The 10916-nt window shown below is 45.7% G+C and overlaps 1 protein-coding gene across 4 annotated transcripts in view; it reads right to left on the reverse strand.

Annotated features, from left to right (window-relative positions):
• Positions 1 to 10190, reverse strand: part of TRPC3 (transient receptor potential cation channel subfamily C member 3) — a 40918-nt gene extending 30728 nt beyond the window's left edge. Inside the window, exons 1-2 of one of the 4 annotated variants that reach the window (XM_068680645.1) lie at positions 9562 to 10189; positions 379 to 1150 (exon numbers count right to left, since the gene is read on the reverse strand). In XM_068680645.1, the coding sequence (XP_068536746.1) occupies positions 379 to 1150; positions 9562 to 9809 (1020 nt within the window). In that variant the 5' untranslated portion in view covers positions 9810 to 10189. Of the gene's footprint in view, positions 1 to 378; positions 1151 to 1681; positions 1885 to 2550; positions 2635 to 9561 lie in introns of those variants that run through there. The other 3 variants (XM_068680649.1, XM_068680648.1, XM_068680646.1) reach the window with 3 other exon arrangements.
• Positions 10191 to 10916: the final 726 nt, after the last annotated feature.

A 10916-nucleotide genomic window follows, 5' to 3' on the forward strand; every position in this document is an offset into this window, starting at 1 on the left:
GTCAGTGCTGCAGTAGGCTTCAGAAAAGCACAATGTTTCTGCTCCCTGCATTATGCTACTCAGCATCTGTAACGAAAAACAATATTTGTCTGCTACAGCAAAGTTGGTTTTCATCTTATGCAAGTTTATCAGAATACACTGTGCCTTTCTCCATTTTTCTCCACATGCACAGAGGGCACAAAAGCACTTTATTTATTAGAAATTATTTTGGAAGGCTTATGTATTGAGAATTCAAAATCAAGAGCGAGAAAGAATATAAAAGCATTTGCAATTGAAAAAGTTCAGGCAGGAAATAATTTCAAGCACCTAAGGACACTATGAAGTAGCATCGGCTTGAAAAAAAATAACAAAGAGAGAGAAGTACAAAGCCAGCATTACCTTGAACTCTTTTTCAATGTTGGCCAACTTGGCAAGCTCATTGCTGAGTTCCAGAGCTGTGAGTACAGGATCTTCACTGGAGAGGGACAGGTAAGCCGGACTGGCCAGTCCCTTGTAGGCATTTATTCTTGACCTAGAGTGACTGAAAGAATCATGCTTCTGCTTCTCTGTGCAGTCATTACATTTGCAGAAATAATCATGAGGTCTTTCTATCCTTGCTCCTTTCATCAACAGCATGTGCACAACTTCGTATTTTTGGCAGTGGGCAGCTAAAATGATGGGAGTGATGTCTGGAGAAAAGCGGGTGCCGTCTTCATCATAGGAATAAAAATCATCGTCCTGGAGCTCCTGCTCGCAAGGGCTCAGAGTCAGTCGCTTATTTACTGAAAAGCCAGGGTGATTCAAAATTGCTTCCACTATCCTAATGTAGCCCTTGCTGATTGCGAGCAGCAGGGCATCTCCAATCCGTGCCAAGTTCTCTTTTTTTAACAGAAGTTCTGTCACTTCCAAATGTTCATTCCCTACAGCAAGCTGCAAGGCGTTTTGGCCCATGTAGTCAACACAGTTGACATTCAGTGTTTTTGACTCCTCTAGCATTTTGCGCACCACAGGTATGTTCCCATACTCCGCTGCGTCCAGAAAGCGCTCTTCCTCAGCCGTTAGACTCGTGCCTCTGTTGTTGAACATGAACGCCGGGCCTCTGATGGCCTGACGCCTCCCCTTCTCCCTCATCATCGTCATACGCCTCAGAGACGGACTTTCTTCAATGTACCTAATGAGCGGGAGAGATGAAAAGGTCACAACATTTCAGTGTTGGCTATTTGCAGCTTCCACCTATCCCGAGGCTACAAAAATGGCTACGTAGCTCATTCTGTCCTGGGTTATTTGCCCACCTATTAACCAGAAGCATTCTTTCAGGGATCTTTCTGCCTGCAGGTATTTTGTATGCAATCTAAGGGCACTTGCAGGTTCAATTCCACAGGCCATTTCTGTTCTGTTAGTATGGTCAATTTTTTTTTTCTTCAACATCAGATGTCACTTCTCTTCAGAAATCAAAATGTGAACACATCTGCTATACCAAGCTGCACTTTCAATAGCAATTAATACCCTCCACCACAGGGATTCAAGCTGATGGTTCAAGGTAGGCAATATTTATACTCACCATGCTGTATTTGCCTAAGTTAGAGGTGAAGACAAGTTTTCTTCCCACTGTTTTGCTGAGCAACATGCAGTGAAGCCTGATCTCATGCCTTTTAGTGTTTACTACTAGAAATGTTAAACCAATCTGGAAAGATCTACTCACAGATGACTGTGGTCCACTTAGAAGTCTTGGAAGAACCAAAATTCACACATGTCGAGCAGACTTTCTAGATACTGGTAACTAAACTGCTTGCAGATTCCAGACCCTGGGTGCTGTCCTATCTAGATGGGATCAGCTCTCACTCCAACTGGAGTTCTGCAGTGCTGCACACCATGTGGGGTCCACCTCTATTACAGCATCTACTTACCAAGGAGCTGAATGGAAGAAGCTGTCTAATGTCACCATAGGAGCATACATTAAAAACAAAACAACAACAACAAAAAAGCATTCTTGTAATATAACCTCCTATAGCTCCCCCCAAAAATAGGAAAGTGAGTTACTGAATGAAAACTGGGATGGCAGGTTACAGTGGGAAGAAGAAATTGAGGTGTAGTAATGAGAGATTGTTTAGGAAAGGGATCTGAGAACCAACTGGGAAAGATGAAGAAACAAAGAAACTAGATCTATGAGGCAATTAAAAAAAAAAAAAGTAAAGAAAATACAGGCTAATAGCAACAGGGACAAATGTGAACAGACTGAGAAAATAACCACATCAGATGATAAGCTGGAACTAGCTAGGGAAGAACTACAGAGGAAAAGAGAGCTTCAGAGAAGTGAGTCTAGGAGCAGGCATGAAAACTAGGCTAAGAGACTGAGGAGCAAACATCACCTATCTGGAGAAAACAACAAGCAGCAATTGTCTGGAGAGGTCTAAAACAACAGAATAGATGGGATCAGGCTGAAGAGGTCACAGCTGCAGGGAGAAACAAAAGCATTTTTGCCTGCCAGAGCACAGGTCAAAGACCTGAAAAAGTCCTTTAGGATACAATAACCTTCCCTCACTACCGCCTGCAGATAAACATGAAGCCTACCAGCAGTCCCCCGTCCTTTCCAGTCCAGTTCAGCATTTGGGAAGACAGCCTTCAGCTGCCTTCAGTTAATCCACTAACTTCAGGGACAGAGATCACCTGAGCTGATTTGATGGGCACAAAGGCATCATCACAGCTGATAAATATGAGTTAATGGAGGGTGTGCTTAGGATACATATAACACAAATATATGTGTGCATGTGTATAAATATATATATAAACTACCTAGTCTGAGACAAACAGGCCTTATAAATCTCCAATTTGGGCCTTGAGTCCTCTATGCCTCTGTTCCTCATCCATAAGAAAAAGAACAATTGCCTCCCATTTTACAGGAGCACTGTGAAAATTAATTTATACACCTCACTGAAAAAAATATCAGATATGAGAATAAACAGCCATGCAGAAAAACGGCAGAGGAAATTAATCCTTCTGCCCTCATTGCAAAAGCCAAGTAAGGTGCATTGGAAAATGGGGATCCAAATAAACACAGGGTAAAACAGAATAATAAACAGTGCTTTTTAAGCAAACCCTGTCAGTCTGCAAAAAGACTAAACCAAGAGAAATAATGGCACTCAGACCTTGGGCTCACACAGGTCACACATTTAACAGAACCTAGTGGAAGGTGCAGGACGGCTTTAGAAATTAGATGTCCTGAGTGCCATGTGTTGAAACCCACCACTTCAGCAACGTTCTCTCAAATGCAACATGCACATGCATGTTTTTATTTATTTATTGACATACCTGGATTTCCCTCTACACTGCAATGTCAGCCCTCCTGGTTTTCATTGGGCTTACCTAATTCCATTCAGATTGTAAGAATAGGCCTGGCCTTTCAGCTGTCGGCATCAGGTATGGCGAATTTAGCAAAACATTATATTTCCATCACTTTATCAAAGCTCCATGCCCCACAAAAGGTAGCCCCCACACAATACTGGGGTTAGCACAAATGGTAAGTTCCATTTCAGAGCAAGAGAGGAGAAGAGAGGAGATCCATTACCAAGGGCAGCGCTCCCCTGGGATGTAGCACTGGATCTACATTTTCTATTTCCATGTGTGGTTGGTGTTTCCAGACTGCCAGAAATGACCTGGGTGGCACTGTAGGTACCATTTAGCATTACTCACACTACTTCTTGAAATATGTGCCGAAACTCCTTTGCCACATATGACAGGTTTTTTTTTTCCTCCTCATTCTTGTACCACCTTCCTTCAATTTATGAAAATTTAGCTTGCATAACAGGATTTATGACTGTGTCAAACATGGAATTGATTTAATACGTAAAGCTCGGGTATATTTCACATTTGGGAATATTCAGATGTGGTGCCTTGAGCCCAGAGTGCTTATAGTGAACAGCCACAGTATGCTACTGCCTTATTCCCCCACAAAACCAAGAAGTGTAACAATAAACTCTTTTCATAGTTACCTTTCAAACAAGATAACAAGACCTTATTGCCTGCTATGCTAGTAGGTTTCCATTCTTCCACCTCCTAAAACATATAGCTACAAAAATATATTTGTTTACTATAACATTACATAGAAAAAGTGAGTATACAAAAACAAGAAATAAACTCGGAACTGACAGACTCATGCTCATTTCTTGATTTAAGACTCTGAACAGTCACCCTGAATCTCATTTATCTTTTTATGGAATACAGAACAATACATTTTCCCCTATATATTCAGTATAATTTTAAATATGCCACTTTTATTTTCAGTTATATCTATCTTTCTTTCAAAATCCATTGTCTGACTGAGGTGACTCATCTGACATCTGTATAAACAGATATATGGTTCCAAAGGTGTTGCACTGGAAGATGTTCTCAATGAGGAAGATTTCCTTAGCTATAAACCTTGTTGCAGAAATGATATATTTGAAGTGACTGCAATATCTTATCAAAATAAAGATGAAAGTTGCTTGGTGTTTTCATGACTAAAATATCATCAAGGCCTTCTGAAAAAAATGAAGAGAGAACAAAAAATTGTGTACAGCTCCACATAGAGCCAGCAAACTGTCAGGGTCATCCGTACCTCCCTTCTGTCTCCTCCTCCTCTTCCTTCAGCAAATTCAAAGACCTTGGAGGCAGCGCAGCTCTGGCCAGAGCACTGCATGCAGCAAGTATCAGGTACAGGGCCGCCTATTCCATTTTCTGCTCTCCTGTTCTTACAAATAGGATTTTTTAAGCTATCCCAAAAGATCAGGAAAATTGTTTAGGTGGCTTATTTAAGGAAAAAATATGTAACTATTTTAATAATAAAAAAAAAGTATGCTGAATTTGTCAACTTCAGTAATCAAAACAAAATGTCAAGTCATATCTCTAAATATCATTAGAGTGGCTTAAAACTGAGATTAAAATAGACGTAAATTTGTATTAATTGTGTTCTATTTTCTAGAGCTTTTAAAGTTCATTTTCTCAACCCTGACTCTGTAAGGATGTGACAACTCATATCAAAAGAAAGAAGAGATGGAGAGCATGATGTTCTTCCTGCCTGATGCCAGTAGTTGAAAACAAACAAACAACAAAAAAACAACAACAAAAATAAGAATCTGTGGCAAACAAGAACAGAACACCAAGCAAGAGAAGTGTCCAATTATTGTACCTTAATCCTTCACCAGAGATGCACCACAGCATTACGTGAATTCCAGTCCTAGCACCCAGGCTGTGTGATTATGCTACATACTATGGAGCACAACGGTAAAAAAAAAAAAAAAAAAAAGCAGAGTTCAGCCTCCATTTGCTGACATGAAGCAGCAGCTGAACCCCCCCATTTTTTCTCCACCCGTGTTTTTCACATTTCACTGCAAGAAAAGGGGTCTATAAAGCCTCAAGCCTTTGTTTGCTGCTCAGCACAAATAAGAAGGATGGAATTGGAAAAAAGCAGTGATGTTAACTGAAGCACACCAGTTTCACCCCCATCAGGGCATGTTTCCCTTGGCCCTAAGCATGCACCAGCTCTGCTGCTGTTCTGAGGAGCCAAATGGCTTCACTGGCAAGATGAAGAACTCCAGTAACTGTACTGAAAACTTCACAATCTTTCAGTTATCAGAATAAAACAAGGATGTTCTTGCAGGTTTTAGTTCTTTAACTATCCTGTATCTAATACATTTAAGTTTACCTCAAAGGTTTTGTCTAAAAAGCCTGACCTTTATATGTGCAATAAAACAAAAACAAAAAACATTTCTTTTCCCCACTAAGCAAGCAATGACCTCTCTGTCTCTTGTGCCTTGCATGCATCACATTCACTACAACTTCATACTGCATTGTAGTGTTGCCTGATACTGGTTCAGCATGCCTGAAATTGGTTATTTTTTCCTCTGGATGTAGTTATTTCTGAAGTGCAGTAGTAGAAACCTGAGTAGCACACTAAGGACTCAGGAAGCATTATGATTCCTCTGCTTCTACCAAGGATTATTTCAGTCACTGATTTCTACTCTGTTCATCTTACCCATCTCCTTTCACTTCCAAGCTTTCAGAATTGTAGCAGGATAGAAATATGGGACAGATGACGTTCGCCTGTGTTCTGCTGTTTATCTTACGAACAGCAATTGAGAAGACCTATAATCACGTTTCCAAGTCTACTTTTTAATGCTGCAAACTGTATAAGCCATTAAAAAAAAAAAAAAAAAAAAAAAGAGAAGTCAGAGAAAGAAGTTTCATTCTGGGCCTTCCCAAACCTAAAGAGCAAGTTTACAACATTTACGCAGAAGAACAAGCTGTTATTCTACCTGAATTATTAAATGCAATAAAAGCTGGCATCAGTGACTTAGAAGCCTTTTACCCCACTGCTAACCTGCGGTACAACACGAGCAGTCTTGGTTCTGTTCTAGCCCTGAAAAGGAAGCACAAGCCAGCGGTTACAGGCAGCTCAGATGAGCACATCACTCAGACAGCAACGCACGCACGCGTTCAGAAGCAATACACTGTCACCTGCCACACAGCAGACACAGACTGTGCCTCTCGTTCTGCCACAAGTAACCTCTGAGATCCCAGCTTTAAGACTGAAGATGGGTAACTGCCTTACTCCCAGAACCAAGTGTTCAGACATGCACATATGCACGAGCAACGTTTTTGCTCCTTACTCCAGAGATCTTTTAAACTACAAGATCTCAAACATGTGCTTGGCTACCCCCACAAAGAGGCTGTGCTGCTCCACATGCAGTGCCTCAGGCTGCATTAGATGGGCAATCCCTCCAGACCACTGCCTCACTCAAACGAGGCCTTGGCCATCCCTCCAAACCCCGCCACAGTTACGTGCCAAATGAGGCTGTTGGTTATTTTTTTTTTTCCACCAGTAACAATGGTGCCACATTCCTACATCTTTGCATACTGAAGAAGCTTGCATGTGTTTCACACAATTTGGGAATCTCCACACCAAACGTGAAATGTATTAAATGACAGCTTTTTTCTCCCTTCTGGGCAGCCCAGGCAGTAGTCTGCAAGAGACAGGGTAATTCAGCTGAAGAACAGAACATAAATCAGGCCAGCTGCAAAATCTGACCCCAGCCTATGTGCTCCCACTGCTCCGAAATGACATAATCCATCATCCAAAACACCCTCATGTCAGCTTGCAGAGGTTGTGGCTCAGAACTGGAAAGAGCTACAGTCAAAAATGGAACAAAGCCCTATGAGATATCGGGAGGAGGTATACCCAACACTTAATTTGTTCCTTCCCCCCACTCCCCAAACTATGTGGAGCTTTTTCCTACCATTGCTCACCACTAATTACTCAAAAAAAAAAAAAAAAACACTTGTCTGAACTCCTGTGGAAATAAAAGTTCTGCATTTTGGTGAGAGGAGTGCATCCGCGTGCATATCAAAAAAGGCAAAGAGGCCTCAGCAGGAAAGAACCAAGCAAACAGGGCTGCGGCAGCACACAATTTTAAAGCCACTTTTACGCTGTCCTTCATTTGTGTTCCCTCATTCTGCTCAGGAAAACTTCGCTATGGTTTTGAGAGAGTCTCAGGAAGTCAGGCGTGAGATGCCCACTACACTTCATTTGCAATTTTTGTCCACGTTTTTCTCTCTGGGACATAACGTACCACGTGTAACAGAAGCATTACATCCAGTCTGCAGTCTTGGTGGAAATCCAAGGTTAATTACTTTTTCCAGCAATATTTGGCACAGGAGGGAGCCAATGTACATTGACAGGTACCTTGCACAAGTTACAAGCTTTCAGAGTGAAGACATTTCAAACATCATCTAAGTGTATCTCCCCGCGCAAACTGCTTCATATCTTCTTGCCTCCTTCCACTTGTCAGTTCTGAATATTTAGATCACAAATTCTTCCAGTCTAGGACTCTTATACTCTGCACACACCAAAGCCTTACACGCATCAATCTGAGCACATCACAAGCAAACTGGTGCTCATTCATCCTATTTACAGACATTTTTAGGCTTTAGCAGCAAATGCAAAATGTTACCGTGGAAGAAAAAGCCCAGTGCTATACCATGGATGACCCTGGGGATGTGATAAGCTCTGGGTCTCTCATAAATGCCCTGCCAGTTCCGCTGCATGGCTCAGCCACAGCTGTTTCATCAACCAGAAGACAGCAGCGTGCTGCCACTGCTGTGACAACCCCCAGGACAGGCTCAAAAGGGTTATGAACTGGTAAGAAACTCCACCAGACACAGCTCACTACAGGCTGAGGACACACAGCTGTATACATCTGAACTCCAGGTTCAGCCCTCGTTGGCATCAACTTGTCAAGGAAAAGAACATGCCAACAGTTCTGACAATGCTAACTAAAAAGAGATCCAGAAAGTTAAGACTGAAGGCTAACAATTCGTCTGCCCAGCTCCAGCTGTACAAAAATTGAGTGTCCAAGCCTGAACTAATCTTCTAGGCTCCTATTATGGTGAATGGGAAGAGACAGGCACCTCAAGGAAGAAGAAAAATGGCTCAGCTGGTGTGCCCACTGCCATTTCCTCTCATCTCTTCGACTACAGAGGGAGCTTCGACAAACAACTTGAGCACAACTAACTTCCAGGCAGCTACACGCAGGTGAAAGATTCCTTCGCGTGAGGTCTAGATTGCTGGGGACAAGGCATTTGTGCAGAATTTCTGCACCAGCATGGCAGAAACCACTTTATTGGCGATTATCACACTCTCAACCCTTCTCTAATTATTCCTGTACTTCACAGTCATCTCTAGGGTGATTTTATTTAAGGCTCTTTCTATACATGCTGACTACGTTATCTTAAAATTCAAGCCAAAGCATTTGTTATTTATTAATCAAGATATTTAATTAAGAATCAAATGTTGTCCTGCAAGTGTAAAATACCCAAGACCTCAGAGGGGAGCCTAACCAAACCGCAGTGTGTCACAAAACGAGTGAACCCGTAGGCAGGCAACATTCAGTAAATCAGAGAAAAGGAAGTTAATGTTCCTATTAGTAAAACTGAATTCATTCCTTTCACAGCAAGTCCTAGTTGTGGGTGCTGTTCATATATATGGTTGCATCTTTAATACCAAGGAACTCAAACTCTTTAAGACATCAAACGTTGATGGAGAAAATATCTCAAAAACAGGTTTTCCAGCACAGGCGTCCTAGATTTCTGTGAGGAGTCAGCTGTTCATCTTTATCCGAGTTATTTTAAAAGACACAAAAGCAACGTGACAGGACTGGGAGGGGAGTGAGGCCGTGTAGACCTTTGCCATGACAAAAATTTGGCTTTCCCAGCACAGGAGGAGCTGTGTAACACACCCACCGCACGGACACGAGGCAAACCGAGCGTGCTCACAGCCCCCTTTCCCCACACGGCTCCCGAGCAGCCAGAAAAATTTGAGAAAGCGCCTGGCTGCGGGTTTAACCCGCGCCCCTCGCCTCAGGACGAGAGGGGCCGGGGGAGCGCGCTGTGAGGGGCGGGGCGCGAAATGGCCGCCAGGGGGCGCGGCGGGGCCGGGGCACGGGGGTGCCGGGGTGCGGGTGCCGGTGCCGGGCTCGGCGGGGCTGAGCGGGGCTGCCCCGGGGTTTGGGCGGCCGGCACCCCGCTCAGCCGCCCCCCGGCCCCACTTACATGGTGCTGGCGAAGGGCGGCGGCGGGTAGTAGCCGAAGGGCTCCCGGAGGGTTTTGACGGCGCGCTGAGGTGGCGGAGGGGGCTCCAGCCCGCCGTTGACGCCTCTCCAGCCGCGGCGCCGGCGCTGCTGCTCCTCTTCCTCTGCCCCTTCCTCCTCCTCCTCCTCCTCCTCCTCGTCCTGCTGCTGGTGCTGCGGGGGGAAGGTCACTCTCCCCTGCTCCTTGCTCTTCCGGCTCTTGCTGGACATGGTCGGTGGCCCCTGCTGCTGCTGCTGCTGCTGCCGCTGCCGCTCGCCGGGCAGCGCCGGGGAAGGCGGCAGGAGGAGGAGGCGGAGGCAGAAAGCCCTGCCCGGCGCCGGGCACAGCACCTGCAGGGGCACAAACCCTGCCCGCAAGCCCCCCGCCGCCCCTCTGCCCTCTCCTCCGTGCCGGCGAGCGGGGAGGCGAGCGAGAGACGGGGCTCCCGGCGGCGGCGGCGGCTCTGCCCCTCTCCTCCCCCTGGCATCCTCCCTCGCTAGGGCACCATCGCTACTGAGGCGGCGGCACCGGCAACCGGCCGAGGAGGGGCCGGGGCCGCCTCCGCCACCTGCGGCCACCACCAGCAACGCCCCCGCCCAGCGGCCGCCCCGGGGCGGGGCGGCAGCCGCCCGGTACCGAGCGGCTCCCCTGGCTTTAAGAGGCTGGATGCGAGCCTCTGGGGAGCCCTGGAAGGCGGCCACAGCCTGGGGGGGACCCCCGGGGCCCCTCAGCCAGGGGCGAGCGGGAACGCCGTGAGGCGCCCTGAGGCGGCGGCTGCCGCGGTGCTCCGCGCCTCAGGGGCCCGCGCCCCACAGCGGTGCCCAGCCCATAAAAAATCCCCCAAAAGCTAACTCGCTCCTCTCAGAAACAGTCTTGCCCCGCGCTAGGGGTAGTGGAAGGAAGATTTTCTGGTGAAAATAGCGGATTTCTGACGGGCTTGCCGCTGGTGAGAGTCCAGCTTTCCAAAAGTATCCCGAGTGACCGATCTGAGGCTACGTGGTGTGAAGCCGGCAGCGGTGCGAGGTGTGAGGACGCCTGTTGCATGCGATCAGCGCTAATTGTGCTCCACAGACACCCGTCGTGAAGGTTCCTGCTGTACAGAGACATCACATGTGCAGAGATGTTACATCTCTACAAGATTTCCAGTGCATTATGCAGTAGGGAAAATACCACAAAACTGCAACCCCATTAAATTCAAGGCAGGCTGTGGGTATTTTCATACACGGGTTATGCAGAAGAGTAGGTACACAGAAACTACATGTGTTGATTTACATATACAATTCAGCCATTGCTTTACCTGCATACTGCTGAGGTGACATTTTTCTCTCGCTTTAAAC

This window comes from Anas acuta, chromosome 4 (genome assembly GCF_963932015.1).
Source record: "Anas acuta chromosome 4, bAnaAcu1.1, whole genome shotgun sequence".
NCBI lineage: Eukaryota > Metazoa > Chordata > Aves > Anseriformes > Anatidae > Anas > Anas acuta.